The sequence below is a fragment of the Phacochoerus africanus genome, chromosome 4 (assembly GCF_016906955.1).
Source record: "Phacochoerus africanus isolate WHEZ1 chromosome 4, ROS_Pafr_v1, whole genome shotgun sequence".
NCBI classification, from domain to species: domain Eukaryota; kingdom Metazoa; phylum Chordata; class Mammalia; order Artiodactyla; family Suidae; genus Phacochoerus; species Phacochoerus africanus.
Window position 1 is genome coordinate 117,880,731 of NC_062547.1, and position 24,461 is coordinate 117,905,191.

A 24,461-nucleotide genomic window follows, 5' to 3' on the forward strand; every position below is an offset into this window, starting at 1 on the left:
GGATTTTTTTCTCTTAAGTCCTTCATATTAGAGTCTTAAAGACACCCCATATATATGAAAGAACAAAGCTGTGATGTAAGTAGCATGTGTTTCCAGTCCTTCCAATACCTTTTCCCCAAACAGAACACAAAAAGTTTAATTCTTCCTCTTTAGATTCTGTGTCCAGAGATAATGCTGACTTCTTAGCGACTAGCCAGGCAGGTGTTAAGAAGATAACAGAGATTCTAATATACCTGCTATTGTTGGCTTAAAATTCTAACTCTGAAGGAAACTAGATGAATTTACCACAAGACTAAAGTGACATTTATTTTTCCTAAAGTATACAGTGATTATAATTCAAATACTTAAAAAAAAAAGCCTAATTAGAATTGTCATTGTCAATTTCTGGCTAAATCAATATGTTTTTCAAAAGAACACATTTGAGGTAGGGAAAAAAGTTTCCTTAGTCATGGACTTGCTAGGAGATCCTGTTTCTGAGTTCATTGGTTGTTTTTCTTTAAAAAAAAAAGTTTTGGGAAAAAAATTGTGAGAATAAGCATTATAATAATAAGCATAATTTCTGAGAGGCAAACTGTTTTTGCCTACATATCAGACTTAGGTGGCTTCAGTATTGATGCTTTGAACCTAGAAGTTAAATGCTAACGTAATGTAGTTTTGTTAAAAATAGGATATCACGGAAAAATCTAGGAATGCAGATACAACATTTACTTGATTTTGCTTTGCATTGTGTCCATGTGCCTACAGAGTTTCTACATAGATTTTTATCAGTGTTTTTGGTTTACAGTGTAATTTTATTTCTTACTAATAAGTGTCATATTTTTAATTATATTTAAAGCATACCTTGAAAAGCATTTAGAGATGTTAACATCTTTTATCTATTTATGTTAACTGAATTTATAGTGGATCCCAATTCGGGGTCTCCTAAAATTGCCCAAAATAGGATTTTGTGTGCTGTGACTTTCTTTTAAGCCTTAGAAAAAAAAATGCTTGTGTTTCTTAGATTCCATTTTATTTCCTTCGCCCATTCTTGCTTAAAAGGGAATGTCAAGGATGGCTCTCTGTCCCAAACAAGGCAGATGGTGGAATTCTTCTAGGCAGAGAAGCAGAAAGCTGAGCAAAAGGAAGGAGGTTGGGGTGGAGGAAACGGAGTGGTCTAGAAAGCAGAACCAGTCCAGAGTCAGAAGACAGAACCAGTTCTTGTAGGATGAGCTCTCAAATGTAAGACCTAACTGTGTGTGATAGCTGTGGACTCCTGTAATTTTGAAAGAGAGGTGGTAGGCAGTTTGCATTCTGGGATCATTTGGGAGCATTGGGATAGTGGAAGGAACTGAAATTTAGAACCCGAACACCTGGTTTGCATCTGAGTCCTATCCTACATTGTGTGACATTGGGCAAGTCACATGACCTTCCTGAGTTTCAATTTCCTCTTCTGTGTAATAGTAAGACCTAGTCACAGGCTTATCATCAGGATAAATAAGGTAACGGGTGTAAAATTGCTTTGAACACTGGGACGTGTCATAAGTGTTACTGGAGTGGAGCTATTTCTGTTAGGCTCTCCCACAGATCAGCACGGCCATCCACATCTCCTGTCTCAGACACCCTGACCAAATGGATCCATTGGGACATTGAAAACATTAAGTTACCCGTGATGATTAGGTGACCATATCTAGTGCTTCCACCAACAAACAAAAAAAGACATATAAATCTGTTCGTTAACCTATTAACGAGCTATGATTTTTTTTTTTCTTTCCCCATGGTATTATGGAAGTTTTGGGGCCAGGGATCGAATCCAAGCCACAGCTGCAACCTATGCCACAGCTACAGCAATGCTGGATCCTTAACCCACTGCCCCAGGGCAGAGATTGAACCCACACCACCACAGGGATATCAGTGGATCCTTACCCGCTGGGTCACAGCAGGAATCCCAAGCTGTGATTCTCAATATTATTTATTTACAACATTTAGAGAATCAGATCTGGAGGGAATCTTATCTAATTTTCTCCCCTCCCTTCAAGCAGGGCTGTATCAAATGTAAATTAGCCCTGACAGATGGTTGTTGGATTTGGTTTCTGAATTCTTAAGGACGATTTCACAGTTTTCCCCTCTAAATTCTTTTAGTAATTTAACAGTTCTTATGCCAAGTTCTTCCTTATAGCTGACCTAAATCTGTAGTTGTAATTTAAGTCCTTACCCCCCTTCCTCTTGTCTTTACCAGAGATGGAGAACAGCTGGTCTTAGAATAATAACCCTTTTTAATATTGAAAGAAGAGTCACTCAGTTGGACTCAGTCTCTCCATCCCCCCGCTCCTGCCCCCCACCCCATGTTCATCAGCTAGTATTCTTTGAATCATTCTTGGCCGTGCTGCCCCAGCTCCCTGCCTTGCCCCTCTCTCAGACACTTTGCTACTTCCAGGCAGCTGGGCAGAGTGTCTTGTCGGTGGACATGTGCATCTGGGGAGGTTGCAGACTGCTTGTTCCTTTGCTCCATATGCTTTGTGCATAATCTTGAGCCTTCTAGCAGATGATCAGGATAACCCTTCACAATGTCTGGTGGGGATATGGTACATTTATCTCATAAACATGGAGTTTTGCAAGGATACTTAACACAGGTTGCTTTGAAAATTAAGCCTCCCGGTGCCTTAGTTTGCTCAGCCGGTCGGTGGTTAGCTTCATGCTACCGCTTTGCTTGCTAATGATAACATTGATGGATATCTCTGCTCTGTTGGATTTCATCTCAGAAGACATTGAGCTACACTCTCCTGAGTGCAGCGTACATTCAGAAGCATGCTGACAGTCTGAAAGAGCTCCGGGGCTTCCCCAGCACTCTAAGATGCAACTGGGAAATAAGTGACCACTGGGGAGACTTGAGCTTCTTAAGCTGACCCCACACAGTTTCAGAGTGGATCCTGTTTTTAATCTGAATATGTATGCTTTTATGTCTCTCTAGGTTTATTACCCAGAGCTTTCTGTCTGGGTCAGTCAAGAACCATTTCCAAACAAGGAAATGGAGGGAAGGCTTCCTAAGGTAAGATCTCTAACTGACGTTTTGTTCAGGTTTTTTTTCAATTTAGACACCATTTTTTAAAATTACTTCCTTTTCATTTAAATTCTCATTATTAGAGTTCCCGTGGTGGCGCAGTGGGAACGAATCTGGCTAGGAACCATGAGGTTTTGGGTTCGATCCCTGGTCTCCCTCAGTGGGTTAAAGATCCGGCATTGCCGTGAGCTGTTGTGTAGGCCGCAGACGCCGCTGAGATCTGGCATTGCTGTGGCTGTGGTGTAGGCCAGCAGCAACAGCTCCAGTTGGACCCCTAGCCTGGGAACTATATGCCGTGGGTGCAGCCCTAAAAAGGACAAAAGACCAAAAAAAAAAAAAATTTCTCATTATTATATTATACTACAATAATCTATTAACCTGATACTATTATGACCTTGGAAATAACATATACTACAGAAAAGAAAAAGAACATCCTAAAATCCTGTGACTCTTACCGTCCATGTTATCTTCTTTCTTGACAAGTCCAAAGTCCAAAGCAAATTTTCATTTAAGAATCATGAAACCAAGTTTATCAAATGTACACTTTATAGGTTTTTAATTTGTTTGTTCCGTTCCCGGTTAGATAAACTCAAATATGAAGATATCTAACTAAAAGATAACCTTAAAAATATAAGATGATGAGTTTTGTCTGGTAATAATGCCTGAATGTCTGATAAGTCTGCCCATGAAACAAAACAGAAAGAACATTTAAAAAACTATTATATTTTACCTTCTAACTTTTAGACCTAAAAATATTTTCTATTAACATGCTTTCATTGTTCTGATGTCTTAGGTATGACACTGCTCTGCTGTAAGAAACTTTGTAAAATCTGCATTTTTGATTTTAGCAGCATTTCAAAAAATAAATAAATAAACCAACAAAAACACCAGTTTTTACTGTAGATACCTTTGGACTTTGCCTGTTAGGGTAAATATCAATTTGACCTTAAGCAGGAGGATTGTACTTTTTACCACTGACCTATTGATTTTGCAATTAATTTTAAAAAAAGTCTAATCCAGTGGAAATAAAACTTCCATTTAAAAATTTCGTAAATGTAACTGACCAATGGAGAGGAGCCCCTGACTCTTATGGTCATTTCAATTTTGGGAAACTCTCTTACTTACCCCTTAAAGGCAACTTCCTTTCTTTTACTGACAGATAGACCTTAAAGAGATTATGTGCCAACCGGCAGTTTGCACTGAAAGAAAACAATTCTAAATCACTTTTAATCTTTCAGAGAATTTCTGAAGGTCAAGGCCAAAATCATTGGCAGGAAAATAGGTGAACAAAATGATTGAGCTAGACTTGTTCTGATCTTACAGAGCTGGATTGGAAGTGAGCTGAAATGTTGGAGCTTTGCTTAAAATACACCCACACCCCACCTCCTCACCACAAACCCTTGAAGTATAGTCTAGAGATTCTCTGTGGGGACACCTCAGAGCATAACTCCCCTGAGGGTAAGATGTGATTACAGAGGGGATGAGAGCGAGGGTAGTCTTTTCCTTAGCTCCTGCCCCTTCAGGCATCCAGAGGTCTTCTCTTTGATGCTGGTGGCATCCACCAAAGGGGCAGGACTGGGCAGGTTCCTCCCTGAGGTCAACAGTGTCTCCCTTTCCTCTTGGAAGGCCCGTCTGGCTCCTAGGCCTTGCCTGCATGGAGATATGGCTGGCACAGTGGCTCCTGGGATTCAGGTCTTCTGTTATTTTAAGTTACTTTCTCTCTAACTATATGCATAGTGTTTTAAGTATAATCTCTTTGTCCATTTTTCTGGCTGTTGCCTCCTGGAAAAGCACATCTTGGCATAATCATAAGAGAAATAATCTTGGCTTGCTTGGCCCAAAGCACATTATTGAGTAAACTGGGGACTCGTGTGCCAAGAGTTATCAACAGAGAGGGCCACTCAACCTGAGATAGCTCAGTTGGAGGGACGTCAGGGCCCACGGTCTGTGGTTACTTGAGTTTCTCAGTCCTTGAGGGACCATTATATGGTGGATGATGGAGGACAATCTGACAATTTTTGTATGAATTCTTGCAAGGCCTAACTTGTGTAGAAGAAGACAGCTTTGTGTCGCATCTTCAAAATACCTCCTCTTCTTGCTGCAGAAGCTTAAAATTCTTCTTACGGGGGCAGAAAGATTTTTTTTTTTTTTTAATGGGGAACAGGAGGTAGGGACTGAAATCTAGTAAATTACAGTCTCCAGAGGGAAGGTGTACAGAACTTTATCTCACCAGGAGCTCCCCTGGGTGCCTCATAGCAGATCTCCCTGCATGGTTTACTGCCACTGCCTCACCATTACCCACTTACTTGGATGTCTCCCATAAAGCACGTTGATTAAGGGTAGGCTGGGCAGGGACTGCTTTTATCTGCGTGGACTTAAAATCTAATAGAGTGCTCAATCTGTAGAATTGGGCACTCAGAACATGAACACCAAAGGGAAAACATGCATGCATGAATGTTTGGACGTCTCTAAAAAGAGAAAAAATGGCAAAACTGATAAATTCAAATCCAAAAGAATCCTCTTCACATTTTTTTTTTTTTTAATTTGGAGAGACTTCTTTCCACATTACCCAGATTCATTTCGTTATGTTTTTGTTTTGCTTTTTTATGGAGAAAAGAGATTAATACGACTGAGACTCTGTATAAAGACCGACTAATGTTCTACATATTCACTTAAGAATAAGTCTGGGGTGGAGTTCCCTGGTGGTCTAGTGGTTAGGATTTGGCACTTTCACCACTGCAACCCAGGTTCATTCTGGAAACTGAGATCCCACATCAAGCCACCGCACACTGCAGCCGAACAACAGCAGTAATGCTAATAATAATAAGTAAATAAAGTTAAACCAAGTGCTTACCAAAAAAAAGGGTAGGTCATTGAAGTAGGCACTTTTAAGGCCAGCCACACAAAGAATATAACTGTTGAGTGAAATGTTTATGAACTTTTGATTTCCCTTTCTAGACCTCTGACAGTAGATTTCTTTTTTTTTTTGCTTTTTAGGGCCACACCCATGGCATATGGAGGTTCCCAGGCTAGGGGCTGAATCAGAGTTGCAGCTGCTAGCCTATACCACAGCCACAGCAATACAGGATCCAAGCCATGTCTGCGACCTACACTGCAGCTCATGGCGATGCTGGATCCTTAACCCACTGAACAAGGCCAGGGATCGAACCCGCAACCTCATGGTTCCTAGTCAGATTCGTTTCCAATGTGCTACAACGGAAACTCCCTGGATTTCTTTTTTTAAATAGTGGCATTTCATGTTGAAATTTCAAAATGGAATTTATTTTCAGAAATGAAAGGAGCTTCATTCCCAGTTTAATGCTTTTGAAAATTTTTCTAGATCCTAAAGTGTGTATAAGGGTCGAATTATACTTTAATTTTATGCTTTGGTCCCATTGGTATTTATGATACCAAAACAACCTCTAAATCACAAGCTAGGACTGGGTTTAAAGTACCTACTGAGTGAATTTTATATACATTCTAAAAATGTTACATGCTTTCCAAGTCAGATTTTTTTTTAAAAATTGAGGCACACGAGATGTTTAATATGAGAAGTCTCTACAGGAAATAAGACTTCTTAAAGTTGAATTACCTGTGACATTTAGTTCACTCTGGGGCTGCTGAAAACGGGTAATTTGGAAAGTTCCTGACTCCAAATACAGTAATTTGCGGATCACAAAGCAAGATCATCACTTGAACCCAGGCACTTACATCCAGACATATTGGCTAATTATAACTACCCTATTAGACATGTGACCTGAACCAAAAGGGGGGAAAAAACCCCACAAAGATCTTTTAATCATAATGGATAATTTTTTCAAGAAAACTCCAGTAATTAGTGGTTTGGCTGAAAGAGACTCTTGTCCAGTGTTCACTGTTGTCATTTCTGAGTGGGGCCTAAGGTCTGCTTGTGATAAGACCTCTATTTTGTATCATCACTTGGGCAGATGGGCTTCCTTGTCCAGTCTCTTGCTGTTGGGTGGTGATGGAGAGCTGCTTCCGTGGGTGCTCAGTGGATCATCAGTCACAATGCATTTGGATTCTCCTAGTCAGAAACCCACACACCTCACTCATCAGGATTGTGAGGAGACACTAGAACAGTCGCGGTCAGTCCACACCAGCTGAATCTCACTCTCTTCTGGCCTTGGTCTCCCACTATTCACCTCTTTTCTGCAGCTGCTGTCTACCCGCGCCCAGCCCATGTGATTTCCCTCCCAAAAGCTCCCCAGCCTTTGGTTTCCACTTCTGGTTCCCTAAGTCCATAGGGACTATGCCAGTTGCTTCTAGAATAAGCCATACATAAATTGCCTTTGTGCCGTGGTGATATGCTTTCATTGTGTTATTACATATTAGGAAACAGACAGTCATCCCTCTTCCACCACAGCCATTGAACTCTTAAAAAAAAAATGTGTTAGCCCCCCTAGGAGCACCTCTCACCCAGCCTCCTGTCGGGCCCTATTTGATCCTAGGGACTGCCTTCAGAAACCTGACTCTGGGGAATGCCGCCTCCCACACGGCTGGGCCCAGCCATTAGAGAAACACTTGATTCTACTGAAGCCAAGGCGCCTAGTGTTTAATTACTTCATGCCCCCACAGTCCTAATATTTACATTCAGGTGAACTGTGTTTAATATGTAAACTCTGCACAACATCGGGAGTTCAAGGATAAAAGGCACGAGAGAGAAGTAAAAATGTTCAAATGGTTTCAGGAGCATGGCTCACTGTGTCTCTTTTTTTGTGTGTCCACCTGTTTGTGTGCCCTTCAGGGAAGACTTCCCATCCCAAAGGAAGTGAACCGCAAGAAGGATGGCGAGACCGAGGCTGCCTCCCTGACTCCACTCGGCAGCAATGAAAATGAACTCCACTCCCCAGGAATCAGTTACCTCCGCTCTTTTTAATCACCTCCATTTGTATTACATATGGTGTATGGGTATTGATGAGGTCATGGTATCATATATGGGATTTTTTTCTGTGTAAATCATCAAGTATAAGAAGAAACTATGGGACTCTGAGCCTTGCTTTAGAGAATTTACAGTGGACAAATAGGTATCATCAAACCAGTTTTTAATCATTCTGACTCAAGTGAAAACGCTCAGAATTTCACACTGTGAATCCACGTTTACAACCCTTACAGGTGGGCCTTCAGGCCTGGTTCGCTACGACGATGTCTTCCACAACTCAAACCCCCAACTGCTCTCACACAACCGGTCCACTTCTGCCTTTTCACTCACACAGCTCCCGACTGCTCCTTGCAGAGGCTGAGAGTCCCCATTTTTTTTTTTTTTTTTCATTTAGATGTAACAAGCCTAGTAGTTTATGTTCATCAATTGTCTGTATATCTCTATATTTTATCCATGTACTCTTTTGATGTATAGAAGTAGTTTGAAACTCATTGTTTCCTTGTGGTAAGTGACCGAGATGCTGCCACAGGACCTGAGACACTGATGAATGGTGCTATTTTGGACTTTCAACATGCTCCTTGGCGAGGTAGCTCTGATGGAGTTATTTTTTATTTTCATGTTCTAAGAAGGTGTTGGTACTCTGTTTCCCTGAATGTTGTTCTCTAGACTGGATTGACTTGTTTTCCTTGTGTCTTCAGTGTGGCTTTCTTCTTCAGCGTTGGAGGTTGAGTAAGTGCCACCTCTGAGAGCAGACACTCGTCTCAGGGGCCGGCTCTCCCAGACACGCAGTCCCTGTAGCGGGAGCAATCACAAAACTGTAATTTCCTTACCAGATCTCTTCCTTTCGGTCGCCTCGCCTGCCTAACTTAGAGAATGAAAAGCAATAATTTGACAGGCGTTTTTAGGTGTCTCTTTTGGTTCTTTTCGTTTAAAAGAATATTTGGGGAAAAAAAGGGCAAACTGGTTTGGTTTTTTTTTTGTTTGTTTGTTTTTAATAAATGCCCTCTGGAAAAAAAAAAAAAAAAAACCCAAAAACTGACGTCTCCGTAGAAACATGAAAATTACACCTTTCCCAAAAATAAGGTTGAAAAAAATGTCTTGACAAAATTCAAAAAAAAAAAAAAAAAGGCAGAGCACTCTTTTTTGGTAGTTCTGATAAGCAAGGTGTAGATTTTACATTTTTGTCCTTGCTCCCAATGAAATGGATAAACAAAAATACAATCAGACAATACCATCTACTCATGGAATGTTGTTGTGTTAGCCAGTCTGAAAGCCCACCTTAATTTTTATATAACTGTCTTTTAGCTCTTCCTTTGACAGGGCAGGCTTCGTTCTGAACTGTTCCGCTTCTGACTTAACACATCGACGACGCATGCGCTGCACTTCTTCGTTCTCTTCTTGCTCCCCCATTGGCTTGAGTTTCTTGTGCATCCCCCGCCCCTCCTTTGTTAGAATAGGTATATCCGCTGTGTAAATAGAGCAAGAAAACAGTATTCTGCATCTGTGGCATTTACGTAGAGTTGCAGTTGTGTACTGCTGAATATGCAGGCTTTTGTAACAATGTGATCTTTACCGATGCACTCACGACAAGTACCCAATGTATTTTAGCTATTTTAGTAGTATTTGTTCAATAAATATGCAAGCTGTATGGTAACTGGCTTGGCTCGTCATTGGAAAGGCCTACTTTTGAATTCTTTCACTGGTTCGTGTTAATTCATGTGTTCTCAGAGCCCCAACAGTAGACCCAAGAGCAAATCTCAAAAGGGATATAGTTAGCTCTGCCTTTCATGCATTTTCCCTTCTGAGGGTTTTATGAGATTAGGGGCTAGGCAGTGCCTCATTAGGATGGTATTTGTAAAGCGGCCTCTGGATTCAAAGGAGAATTAAACCCCAGGCTCTTATTTCTGTACTTTTATTTTTCTCTTTCAGGCCACTCCCACACACCTCAAAATAGTCTTTCCTTTTCCTTTCCATGAAGTTCTGTTCTTTGGTATTCTTTACCCATGCCAAAGCCTACCTGACCTTGCCTCTTATTTGCACCACACACACAGACGTATAAATGTATAAGACAAAAGGTTTATCCTTGTAAGTGAATAAAAATTTGAGATCAGATTTTAAGTTGTGAATTCATGTGTACCCAGCTACCTAAAGTCTAGCAGATGATAAGGCAAGCATCACTAGAACCTTCTAGAGGCCTCCTGTATGCTGAAACCCAACAATTCAGGGAATTTGTTCTCTCCTTGTGCATGAAAAATACCCACTACTCCCTCTTCTTCTATTATGAGAGTAAAACTTCAACTGGGTTTGCAGACAAGCTGTTACATTGACTGGTACGGTTCAGATATTTGGGTTTCACCTGAACAGAAGCCAAGGAACAGAGTCTAAAAGCCAGACGGAGATGGGAGAGGAACAAAAAGTAGCATCGCCCCAAAGTGGGGGGAATTCAGGCTTTGAAGTGTGGGGATCAGATGCTCTCTGAGAAATCTTGGTTCTTGATGCCTGTGTTTGTCAGGAAGGACTTTGAAATTGGGGAATTGCTTTTGAAATTAATGCATATCTCAGATTTTGGTTAAGTGTCTTATTTTCCCTCAACTTTTAATCTTTTGGGAGAAAGGAGCCTTAGGGTAAAGCTGCCTACCAGGTAATGAGAATGTTCTACCTAAAAGAAAATTTTAAAATGGAACTCCCACTACTTCTTTTGGTAATCCCACCCAGAGATTAATACTTCTGAATCTAAGAGCAGTCCACCTCAAATTTAATTATTATACATCTTATAAACAATCATTATTATCCTCACTCCAGAGGCTGTCATCCACCTGCATGTGAGCAGAGCTGTGAGGGATCAAGCCATGCCTCCTTGTCCTTGTTAACATGGGAACAGAGAAAGGGGGTGAGGCCAGGCCAGGGCGGGTGGCAGCCTGGGCTGCTTTACGCCCCTCTGTATTAATTAATCTCTTGTCACGTAATCAATTACAATGACACTTGACATCTTGAAACAAGATGCTTTTCCTGTCTCATAGATCCCTCTGGTCAGGAACTCAGCAGCAGTTGAGCTGATGGTTATGACACAGGATCTCTCCCGGGTTTGCAGTTGAGAGGTTGGCATCAGTAGGCTGCAGTCATCTGAAGGCTTGACCAGGGCTGGCGGTTCTGCTCTGAGTATGGCTCACTCACATGGCTGCAGGCAGGAGAACTCACTCCCCCTCATGCGTGGGCCTCTCTCCACAGGGCTTCTTAAGTGTCCTTATGACCCCTGGCTTCTCCCAGAGTGAGTAATTCAAGAGAGCTGGGAGTGAGCCATAATGCCTGTGACCTATTCTCAGAAGGCTCCATCATCCATCATATTCTATTCATTACAAGCAAGTCACTAAGTATAGTTCACCTTCACAGGGAGGGAATTCAGCTCTGTCTCCTGAGGGAGGATTATCAAAGAATGTGTGGACACGCTGTAAAACCAGCACACCATCTGAGGTCAAAGGTTCAGGGTAATTGTAGGCCAGGTGCTGGAGGTGCGAAGGCCTGATAGCAGACTCATAGCTACTTCTTTGATTGCAGTTTTTACAGCTCTTGGAGCTCCAGAGACTGAAGGCAAATCAGGAGAGCATCCAAGAATGGTAGTACTGGCATTGCAGAATCCCCATTTATTAATCCAAGTGCCATTAGCTCTGAAAGGAATATTTAGAAAATGTTCTTAGAAACTAAAAACAGAGAAGCTGGAATAAATGGCTCAATGGCTTGGGTTTGATGACAACTCCCTTGGTCCCCAGAAGGCTTGAAATACTAGATAATTGACCGTGCACTTTACCCTAAACTTGCAGGACTTGTGTGTGAATGTCAGCTGTGGACTCCTTCAGGGATAATAAACTGCTGAAGTGGAGCTAAGAAATTGGAGCACTGGCTAGAGTCAGAGTGGGAGACAAATTTTGGTTAAAGACTGTGCTTTGTTCTTTCTCTAGAGGTGAAAACACCACCATGTTGCCTTGGGGCAGAGATTGCTAAGCAAGCACCAGGTATGACCTGTAGACTTGTTTACTTTTGCCTGCAGTGGGTTTTATTAAAATTTAGTTTAATTGCCAAACATTTAAAAATTGAGAGAGTTCACATGACAATTCAGGTGGTTGGTTTCCCTTGAAAGATGGGAGCTGAGTAGCAGCCTCCCTCTCTGTGAGGCCTGGGCCCCGCCATGATCCAGTCTTCATATCACTCATCTTCTTGTACCCTGTCTGCTTAGGTTCATCTATGTCACCTGCCTCCCTCTGTTGGCATGTGACTTTGCAACACAAATCTAGTTTCAGAGGATGCCACAGTGCTTTTTTGCACCAAGAAATTACCAGGGAACCTTGGAAGACCTTCTTGTTCAATAGCTAGAGCATATGCAGGTCTGTGAACGCCAGACTAGAAAGAGAAGTTCCTCATTGCTGGTCCCCAAATGGGGCTGCGGCAGTTCCATCTGCGCTTCCAAGCCCTTTCTCAATTTTCAGTTACCCTCCCCCAGTGACTGAGCTCCCCAGGCTAAAAACATCCTTGGACTGGGTGAGGTTAGGAAACATATTGGGTCTAATAAATGCAAGGGTTTTAAACTGGGGTATGTGTTCCTCAGGGTCTGTGAAATCTTTCCAAGGAGTACATGGTCATGGGTAGTTTTAAGGAAACTCATATCTAGATCCTCTATGCATAGTAGAGTCTTTCCTAAGATTGTTCTGCCGAGAATGAGTCTGTGTTCATAATAGTCCTCCATGCACATAATATAAAAAATGAAAAGGTCTCACACATCCCGACTCTTAATAGAGCATGTTGCCCTTAATATGACATAAAAACCCCAGATGGGAGTTCCCGTTGTGGCGCAATGGAACCATGAGGTTTCGGGTTCGATCCCTGGCCTCGCTCAGTGGGTTGAGGATCCGGCGTTGCCGTGAGCTGTGGTATAGGTTGCAGACTCGGCACAGATCCCGTGTTGCTGTGGCTCTGGCGTAGGCCGGCGGCTACAGCTCCAATTGGACCCCTGCCTGGGAACCTCCATATGCCGAGGGAGCAGCCCAAGAAATGGCAAAAAGGCAAAACAAAAACAAACAAAAAACACCCAGATGTGGCAGACAGAAGCGTTCCTTTAATGGTTAATCATAAATCCATAGTACTTTGGACTTTTTCTTATATACACATTCAAAGTGGTTTATTAGAAATCAAAGAAATGAGGTTTTTGGACTCATGGATTCACAGAAGCAGATAATATTGGTAAAGTAGAGTGATGGAAATGATGACAAATTTTTTATTTAATGATTTTTTTTCCTCTTCCTCCTCCTGACTGTTGGTCAAGAACCCCTTGCCCTTGAGGGAGAATCCTGAGAGGATGAAGCAAAGAGAAGAGCAGTAGGAGACATGGAGTACCAGAAATGGCTTGTTCGTGTCATTGTAAGCAATTCTTTTCTACTATTCTCTATACCCATGCCTTGGATATTTCTTTATTGGGAAAAAAGTAGCTTAGAAGAGCTAAAGCAATATATGTTGAATGCTGATTATTTTTAATGTAATTAGAATGCCCTTTGAAAATACTCAATTTTTGCAAAAAAAAATGGTTAAAACTTAAGGATAAAAAACTTTCATATGGGTTCTTTTAGACTTGATGTGCATTGGTTAATAGAGTTGTCAAAACCATGGTATCAAACCACAGCATGAAATATTTGTTTCCATTATTGTCCATTCTCATCATAGTCTATCTTAAAAAATGTTTAATATCTTTTTCATAATAACAAAAAAAATATTATGTGCAGCTAGACTAGATTAGCAGCCTAGAATCTTTCTATGATTTGTGGTGTTTCTGATTTTCACACGAGTTCTTCTTTACTCTCCAAAGCCAGTCAGCAACTTTCAAGAGCCTCACACAGTTTTACTGGAGATATATCATGCCTTTCATTGCTTTTCTTACTTTACGGAGAAAGTGTATGGATCATTGGTTTTTATGACTTATTTAAATATGGAATAATTAATTATATTAGATCTATCTCATTTTAATTCTGATTGGTTTTAGTGATCACTTTCAGAAGATATGCTTTTAGTTCTCATTGATGTTTGTAATAATCTTCAAAATAGCTAGTTGAATTGAAAAATGAAGTCAGAGTGATTTCTGACACAAAGCATATCTGATTTGGCTAATTGGTTTGAGAGTGAAGATTTGCTCTGTCAAGGAGGTTTGTGATCTACATGTTCCATAAATGAGCTAAATCTGCAATTCCGAAGTAACGGTAATAGGGTTAAGGCAAAAATAAGATCAAAGTGTTTTATCAAAAAGCATTATTTTGGCAAAAGTGTGATGAAATTAATAATACATTCAGGTTTTCTTTTCATTTCTGAAGACATGAAATTTAACAAGGTGGGTCCAGGTGAAAGTGTTACCACATAATTAACAATAATTTGATAAATCTCAGCAAAGCTCTTCCTTCCCAGAAAGTGAATTAGATTCTAATAATGAGAACAAATCTCTCTGCAAGTCAGGTGCTTTCCAATTTGTTGCTTGTAAGAAAAATGCAGAAGGACCAAATCAAGTTGTCAGGTGAAAGATTAAAAATATTTTTTAGTAATAGATCATTTTATGAATTTTGACATGTAGCACAGAAGGAGTTCAGAGAGTTGAATCGCGTTGCTGTATAAAACATTTTCAATTCCTACAATTTATAGTTTAAAAACAAACAAAGGAAATGGAATTGATGACAACACCTGTCTCATTCTAGCAATAAATAGTATTCATCTGTAGATACATGAACTAACTGAAAAAATTCATCATCTCACTAAGGTGTATTTTCATTATAATTTCAACTTTTGTGTTTAATAATTAGCATAAAATATTCATGTAACTTTAACCAGTAATGTATTGAAAATAATGCTAATTCAACCACCCAGATTTTTTTTTAATGGTTATAGTTTTATGGTCACAGAAAATGAAAATTTTTAACAAAACATTCTTAGAGGGAGCTGGAGTAAAAATTTAAGTTCCATGAAAAAAAAAGTTAAATTTCATCAAATTGAAGAATCATTTGTTTTTAAAAATGAAATAATGGATTATTAATTGCCATGAGGTTTAGATTTGATTGTGTACATTTACAAAAGAAATTCAACTTTTATTTTAAAATGAACACATTTACAATATGCTCCAGATTATAACCTTAAAAATTACATGATGGAAATACTCTAGTAAGCTGGTGCTTCTTCTTTTTAAAGAACACAGATGTTTTAAGATCTCTGAGCTAGAGGAACTGCCCCTTGGCCAGAAATGGTTCTCACTCAGCCGCAATGCCTTAATTCCCCCATTATTCTTCTGAATGAAGAAGCCTTGAAGTTTGCTGACATGAACTTAGTGCACTGCAGGGAACAAGGCCCCCAGGAAACACAGCAGTAGTGAATTTTGGTGGGGAAGGGAAAGCAAGATCCAGCCTGCCAGTCAGTGGATGGTTCACATGGCCCTGACTGCGCAGGGAAAAGGCAGATGGAAGATCCCAGAGATCTGCTTGGGCTGCAAATTTGTTAGGTCGGTAATTGCTCTTCGAGGTAATTCCTCTCTGAGTCTTTACATCATTCTCTTTCACAAGGTCAGATCTCTTTAGTGCTAATCCTTTACTTGCAGATTTTTTTTTTTTTTTTTTGGTCTTTTTAGGGCCATACCCGTGGCATATGGAGGTTCCCAAGCTAAGGCTCAGATCGGAGCTATAGCTACCAGTGACATGGGATCCGAGCTGCATCTGTGACGTACACCACACATCTCGGCAAAGGCAGATCCTTAACACACTGAGCAAGGCCAGGCATCGAACCTGCATCCTCATGGATGCCAGTCAGATTCGTTTCCGCTGAGCCACACGGGAACTCCGCTTTTCTTCCAGATTCTTTTAAACACTTCATTAAATCTCTTTCCAGTACATCCCAAAGGGCCGGGTCAGTGGTCATGGAAGAAAGGGACCCAGGTCAGTGAGAGAAGGGGGTTATACTACAGGCCCCAACCCTTGAGTTCTTGACATCCAGCACCCCTGGAGAAAAGCCCATAGAGCAGCAGGCAGCTTGGGCATCAGGGCAGAAAAGGCGGGGGCGAGGGTGTGTCATCTTTTCTTTAATTGCATTTGTCCATGAGGCTTACCTCTGAGCACAGCTACGTGGAAGCAACATGAAATTAATCTGTTCCCTTCACACAATACACAGTGCCATTAACGCTCAGCTTAGCCATTTCACTGAGACCCATGTGGCTACGTGAAAGCCTCATAGAGCAGAGAATTTTAAGAATGCATTAATTTGCTGATTCCTTCAAGTTGGGCAGTTTAATTATTAGTTGGAACCTTTCTGAGCCTAATGCTCCTACTACTTTCCATCCAGCCTTTGGTCCTAGCTGAGTTCTCAGAGCTACAGAGACTAAGTGGGCTCTTTCTCCCACACAACCTCTTTTCACCTCCCGCTTCCTTTCGCCTTTTTCCCTTCCAGGCTCAGCTGCCTCACTCAGTTCCTTTAGCCAGTTTCCCAGTGATCTGTTTTCCAGAGCTTTTACCACCCCATTGCCCTCTTCCAAGAACCCTTGTTTGTGGCTGACCCGGCTCCTTTTTAAAAACCATAGGGAGGTCTGAGAAGGATCCAGGGCGGAGGCTTTCTTCCACGAGGAACATATTAAATGGTGCTGGCCATCAGGGTGTCCTGTGACACCAAAGCTGAGGATGTGAGGATCCCCTTACCCTCGCTGGTGTGGAACCCTTGCACTCTGCTCCCTGACACCTGGGGCAGCCCCAGTTCTGAGCCACGTCTGCACATGCTCCTCACCATAGCGGTGCCCTCAGGGCCCCCAGGAGGGAGGGAGGCAGTGCCATCTTTTCTCAGAGGCCCTAGACATCCTTCTGTCCCTCTTCTCCCGGGGCCTTTTGTACCCAAGATGCCAGATACCTGGGAGAGGGGAGCAAGCATGGGTGCCTCCTCAGTCCTCTTCTCCCTGGCTCACTTGTTTGAATCTCAAAGCTGGTTTCTGAAAAGCCACTGTGCCCTGCCGAGCTGAGGGGCGCTGCTTTCTAGGAGAGGGGGGTAACTGGGCTGCTCCAATTTGTCGTTAACTGCTGGGATCTGCTTTGTCAGATGTGATAATGAGGGAGCGTTTGATATGAATTCTTGTGGAGGAGGATTCGCTCAGAGGGACATTTAACAAGTGCAGTAGTGGCTCCTGGGAAGAGTGTGAAAAATAGCTGCTTGCTCGTGGTCTGTGTAGGACACTTGAGGGGCTGTCACTTATCTATCGCTTCACAGATGGCCCTTCTGCAACAATGCGAGGTCAGAATCATTAGCTCAGCAGAGGGATAATTAGTTGCCCAGAGTGAAGTATCTTGTCTAAGCTGGTAGAGCCTCCATCTTCACATTTCCTATACATTCCTACAAGGCTGTTAGGGATGTTTGTTACATGGTGATAAACGGAGAGTTAGCATCTTACCCAGCAATTCCATGCCTAGGAGTACAGCCAAAGAATATGTGCACACCAAGACAAATGTGGCGGCATTATTCATATTAGCCAAAAAGTGGAAAGGATTTGAGTGTCCATTGGTTGATGAACAGCCAAACAAAATGTGATCGATCCACACAATGTTTTTTTTTCCCCGCTGTACAGCATGGGGATCAAGTTATTCTTACATGTATACATTTTTCCCCCACCCTTTCTTCTGTTGCAATATGAGTATCTAGACATAGTTCTCGATGCTACTCAGCAGGATCTCTTTGTAAATCTATTCTAAGTTGTGTCTGATAACCCCAAGCTCCCGATCCCTCCCACTCCCTCCCTCTCCCATCAGGCAGCCACAAGTCTATTCTCCAAGTCCATGATTTTCTTTTCTGTGGAGACGTTCATTTGTGCTGGATATTAGATTCCAGTTATAAGTGATATCATATGGTATTTGTCTTTGTCTTTCTGGCTCATTTCACTCAGGATGAGAGTCTCTAGTTCCATCCATGTTGCTGCAAATGGCATGATGTCATTCTTTTTTATGGCTGAATAGTATTCCATTGTGTATATAGACCACCTCTTCCGAATCCAATCCTCTGTCGATGGACATTTGGGTTGTTTCCATGTCCTGGCTATTGTGAATAGTGCTGCAATGAACATGCGGGTGCACGTGTCTCTTTTAAGTAGAGTTTTGTCTGGATAGATGCCCAAGGGTGGGATTGCGGGGTCATATGGAAGTTCTGTGTATAGGTTTCTAAGGTATCTCCAAACTGTTCTCCATAGTGGCTGTACCAGTTTATATTCCCACCAACAGTGCAGGAGGGTTCCCTTTTCTCCACAGCCCCTCCAGCACTTGTTATTTGTGGGCTTCTTAATGATGGCCATTCTGACTGGTGTGAGGTGGTAGCTCATGGTAGATCCACACAATATAATACTCTGCAGCAATAAAAACAGAATGAAGTCCTGATAGATCTGTAACATGGATGAACCTTGAAAGCCTTATGCCCACTAAAGCCGGTCACAAAAATTTATAGATTGTATGATTTTACTTCTATCAAATGTCCAGAATAGGCAAATCTGTAGAAATAAAAAGTAGATTAGAAGTTGCCAGGGACTGAGGAAGGAGAGAATAGAGAGGGATTGCTATTGAAATGGGTGGTTATCATGTTCTATAATTACATAAAATGTGACGGTTACACAATCTTTTGAATATACTTAAAACTACTTGTACATATTAAAAGGATGACTTTTATAATGAATTATATCTCAATTTTTAAAAAATTCAACAGTAAAAAGCCAACCAATCCAATTAGAAAGTGGTAAAAAGGATGAAGAGACATTTCAATGTAAAAAATATGCAAATAAGCACATGAAGATTATTCAACATCATTAGCCATTAGGGTACTGCCAATGAAAACTGCAATGACATACCATTACATACCTATCAGAATAATGAAAGTAAAAAATAGTGCCAACAACAGATGCTGATGTGGATGAGGGAAAACTGCATCACTCATACACTGCCAGAAGGGAAAAAGGTAAGCCTTTTGGAAAACAGTGTGGCAGTAACACATGACCCAGCAATTGCACATCTGGGTATTTATCTCTGAGAAATGTTCTGCTCATGTAAACTCCAAACGTGCCTATTTAGGGAAGCTTGATTGATGACAGCTTGGAACAAAACAACCCAGATGTCCCTCACTGAGTTAGCGAAACAGTGTAAGCCTATATCATGGGATACCACTCAGCAATGAAAAGAAATGAATGATTGATACACGTAACAACCTAGGTCAATCTCTGGACAATTACACTGAGTGAAGGGCCAATCTCAAAAGCTGACATATGATATGTTTCCATTTACATCACTTTTTTGAAATGATGAAAGTATAAACATAGAGAACAGAGGAAGGGCCAACCAGGGGGTGCAGGAAGGACCGAGTGAATAGGAATACAAGTGAATAAAAACGCAATAGGAAGGAGGCTTGTAGGGCTGGAGATGTTCTGCATCTTGACTGTCTCAACGTCAACATTCTGATTGTGATGCTGTGCTGCACTTTTACAAGATGGTATCACTGGGAAAACTGAGTAAAGAGCAAATGGGATCCCCCCGGATTCGTTCTTACAGCTGCATGTGAGTCTACAGTGTTCTCAAAATAGTAAGTTTAATTTTTAAAATGGAGGAAGAAAAAAACATATTGAATGGCTGCAAAATATTCAACTACAGCAAATGTTCTTATCTATTGTCTTAGTTTCACTCTCTAAACAATGCCATGATGAACTTCCACGCCCATAAAGCTACATATGCCTCTGTCACGTTTCCTCTTATATTTTGCCAAACTGCTTTCCCGAAGGCATGTGGCAAGTTACTCTCTTATCAATAGGGCAGGCACAGATTCCTGTCTAAGGACCCCCTCACCAGACCTGGGCGCTCACCTGGTTTCCGAGCTGCTAATTTTGTAAGTGAAAAATAGAACCTCATTGCCTCTATTGGCTTTTTTTGGTATGAGTGAGGATGAACATTTTTAAATGTTTATAAATTATTTATATCATTTTGTGATTAGTCTATTCATCCAGGACCAAAGGATTCCTCTGACACTTCATGCATGAAGCAGGGGCACAGGAAACATTATGAGCTGGTTAAAAATTGATTGTAATTTGTTAAAAGTTACAGTAAAAGTAACAGGCTTGGGTGTTAGGGGAATCCTGAGGTGAAATATAACCAAGAAATGGAGACAGTGGGCAGACATAACCAGAGTGAGGTCAGAAGCGGGGTCCACGCATGATTCAAGCCTGGGGGACGTCAGGAAGTGATTTCTGTACAGACAGAAGTATTGCATCAGGGGCTTCATAAATAAAGAGCTGGGTGCAGCCTTTCCCAGAGGAGAAAAGGAATGAGGAGGTGAGTAAACATACAAAAATTGTGCAAGAGTCAAATGGCATAAAAATACAAATGGCAGAAAACTAGAGAGGTTGCCTGGGGCACAAATTTAATCCTAGAAACAAGGTCTGTTGATTCGATACAGACCTATGCTGTAAGGCAAACATCGGGTGAGGGCTGTTTGAAGATGTGTGTGACCACAGATGTAAACCAGGGGATGGGAAATGTCAGTCTGGTGAATGTGGATGCCCCTCAAAGAAAATGTGAAAGCAGAAAATTATTTCCACTGCTTATAACAGGAATAAAGGTGCAGCAGAAGAGCTTCTGTTTTTCAGGAAAAAGACACAGGGTTAGAGATGGAGAAAAATTGATCTCTGTAGACCAAGCTCCTCAATCTGAAAAACAACAAAGCTGGAGAACCCTCTTCCTGTGACCACACATGCATAATCGTGTCTCAGTTACACCTACAAGGAAAGAAAAGGGGCCAAAATTACAGAACTTGAGGGATGGAAAGAAGTAAAGACTCTCTACATCTAATATTCTGCCCTCAGCAGGAATGTCCTCTGAAACCTTAGCTAAACTTCTAATAAGGCCATAGATAGCTTCATCCTGGATACTGACTTTGAGAGGAATTTATCTCAGCAAAAGATAGCTTCACCTATTTTTGTAATCCTCTAATTTCCAGAAAATTCTTTTTTGAATTGACTCACTATTTTCCTATTTCTGTGTCTCACCCAAAAAGTCCAGTTCTCTCTCTGGAATCACATGAAACAATGACAACAACAGTTTGTATTTAATAGGTGCTGGCTCCTTGACACTAGGTACCTTATATGCACTATTCCCTTGAGTTCTCATGACAACCTTAAAAATATGTAGTTTTTATTCTCCTTGCCTTATGCGTTACATATGAAGAAAGTGAAGGTAAACAAGATGATAACATTCCCAAGCCAATATTTAACACAGGCTTTTGTTCTTAAGTTTTTTTTTTTTTTCAGGTTTTGCTAAGCTGCCTCACAGGTCCAAGGCTGGCCCCTTGTTAAGAGGCCTGTAAGTTTTGGAAGCCAGCTCCTCCCTAAGAGGTACAGATTTCTACCTGTAAAATATTGTTACTTCTGCCTCTAGACACTTCTGCATAAAAATTATGGTCAGATTATATCAAAGGACAGAGAGCTGGCATTTCACATTGCATGAACTGTTTTGTGCCTACTTATTCATAGATATGTGTTTAATAGACATGGGCACAATTCGTTTGGAGACTTGCTTTCATTATAACTTGGTAGTAACTGTGGGGAGGTGACTAATCTTGCCCATTTCTATTATCTACCAAAGCATCTGCCATTATCCACAAAAACAAATTAAAAGGAACCTCAGTGAGTGATCAGTCTCCCTCAGGACAATTAGCAACAATTGACCCTAAAGACAGGTTTCCAGGAGTGAACGTAATATGCCGAGGGATCTGATCGTTGTAGAGTGGAGGGAGGTGACACGTTTCTTCTCTCTGGACCCAACATCTCTGATCAGTCTAAGATTGCAGTGGCTCTTGGCAGGCTCTGAATTTTGAGCACTCCGTTAGAGCTTCAAAGAGTCAACCTCGAGGCTTTGTCATTTTCACACTTGCTGCTGGTCCATCCCAACCTTGGACAAATTGATTTGAGGTTTTGGTTCACTCAGCGATAGCTTGTCTGTGTAGAAAAGATTATCCAGGTATTTATTTTGTTTTCAAAAATGATACTTGGAGTTCCCCTCGTGGCGCAGTGGTTAACGAATCCGACTAGGAACCATGAGGTTGCAGGTTCAATCCCTGCCCTTGCTCAGTGGGTTAACGATCCGGTGTTGCCGTGAGCTGTGGTGTAGGTTGCAGACGCTGTGGCTCTGGCGTAGACTGGTGGCTGCGGCTCCGATTCGACCTCTAGCCTGGGAACCTCCATATGCCGCGGAAGCGGCCCAAGAAATAGCAAAAAAAAAAAAAGATACTTTATGAAAGTCATGGCTTTTTAATAACCTCATTCTTCCTTAGGCTTCAAGTTCAATTTACAAATCCTGTTATTCTAGTTATGCCTAGCAATTTTAGCAGTTACTCTAAGACCTTTGAACAATACTTGATCACATTCGAAACTGGTTAATTGAACACTTTCACATATTTTACTTTGCATTTATGAATTCAGTATATTTTATTTCCTTTTAGAGTAATTGGATTGCCTGATTGGCAAACTTTCCCCGGTACTAAGTAATTGATATAAATCTAGGTAAATTAAGTTTATAAATATCATGAACCTTGAGTTATCTTAAGCATTGCAACATTGTACTATACAGTTAGTAAGAATTCCCCTGCAAACCAGAAGTCTGAATCAATTACGTAGACATTTTACATTGAAGTTACAAAGCTATCATTCAAATACAATTCCCAAATATCAAGGTATGTAAAATATTGAATTCCAAGTTTTCTGGATGCAAAAATACTAACATTATTGAGTTTTAGTTTTCTATGATATTTCTCTATTCAATTTTCAATTCTGAGATTGAAAGATGCTTACCTTCTAAGGAGGGTCAGTACTATCCTGGTTCACTAATGACCAGTTTTTGGTGAGACCTTGATGAGACGCAACGCACCTTATTTATACTTGATTCCATAATTTCAAGAAAGGTGTGCCATGTGACCCACATCTTTGGATTCAAGCCATACGCATTGTTTATTTCTTCCTGTGTCTACTCAGAAATCTGCAACTCGCTGTTCATGTGCCAAAGTGAGCACATGATTGATTTTTTTGGTCTCATAAGATCTGTACATAACCATCTTCCTGCCCAGGCTGAAAGACCTTTGATCATGACCAGATCCCTGTGTTCTTTTTCATTGACCTTCTAGTATTACAAATAAGAAATTGAATTTTGGATGTCTGCCCATGACTTGAAGTCAGAGATAATATGAAAATTCTACAACAGTGTTTTGGAATAGTATCAAATTAAATTAAAAATTTTGAATAAACAGATAATTAGATTTATTATTCTGTAAGGGAGGAATCACAATACTAGGTAGAGTATAAAGGTAAAATCTTCTGGTTCTATTCCAGGGATAAAAGGGACAGTATTGTTGTCTAAAGTAAATGGAATTATATTTATTTAAGAAATATCTATGGGAGTTCCCTCCATGGTGCAGTGCAGAATCTGACTGTAGTAGCTTGGGTTACTGTGGAGGCACGGGTTCGATCCCTGGCCTGACACAGTGGGTTAAAAGATTCAGCATTACCCCAGCTGTGGCCTGGGAACTTCCAAATGCTGCAGGTGCAGCTAAAAAAAGAAAGGAATATCTGTGAAAAATTGTCAATTAGAAAATCATAATTGAGCACTCACTGAATGCATCTCCTTGGTCTCCTGGAGAATTGGTTTTCAGCAACTTCAAGGAAGAAAGTGAGGTTGTTGGTGCTCACCACCCACCGCCCACCCACACACACAGCCACCCAATTTCAGAACACCTGGAACCACCCATAAGGCCTGGTTTTAAGTTCAGGGAGATTTATTTTTTTAATTCTAGAATTTTTGCATATATTTGCATGTTGACTTTTAAACATATGGAATCATACATACAAAAATACATTTGATAGCATCTTACTGTTTTGGTGGCCAAACGCAATTCAAAGAATTATCATGTGTAAAGAACTCTAAATTGATTAGATTCTAGAATATAGGAGAAAAGTATACATACGGTGACCCAGAGACTTAAAGAAAGAAGACATTTAAAAGCCTTTCTAAATTCACAATGCCGCCATTTAAAACGAAATTTAGGGGTTCCTGTCGTGGCTCAGCAGGTTAAGAAACCAATGAGTATCTATGAAGATGCAGGTTTGATCCTTGGCCTCACTCAGTGGGTTAAGGAACTGGTGTTGCTGCAAGCTGTGGGTAGGTCGTGGTTGTGGCTAGGATCCAGCACTGCTGTGGCTGTGGTGTAGGGCAGCAGCTATGGCTCCACTTTGATCCCTAGCCTGGGAACTTCCATATGCCATGGGTGTGCCCCTAAAAAGACCCAAAAAAAAAAAAAAGAGAGAGAGAGAAATTTTCACCACAGTGTAATTAAATCCACTTTTAAAATATCCCTTTATTAATATTACCTGTAATCCTATATCCAACTCAAAACCAAAAGGGTGTTTTTTCCTCACTCCTTACCCTGGGAATTCTGGGAGATTTCCTTAAGCTTATTGTCAAG

General features: G+C 41.0%; 1 protein-coding gene across 1 annotated transcript in view; it reads left to right on the forward strand.

Moving 5' to 3' along the window:
• Positions 1–9,591, forward strand: part of NREP (neuronal regeneration related protein) — a 29,649-nt gene extending 20,058 nt beyond the window's left edge. The window contains exons 4-5 of the mRNA XM_047778434.1: positions 2,948–3,025; positions 7,803–9,591. Of these exons, the coding sequence (XP_047634390.1) occupies positions 2,948–3,025; positions 7,803–7,934 (210 nt within the window). The 3' untranslated portion in view covers positions 7,935–9,591. The remainder of the gene's footprint in view (positions 1–2,947; positions 3,026–7,802) is intronic.
• The last annotated feature ends 14,870 nt before the right edge of the window (positions 9,592–24,461 follow it).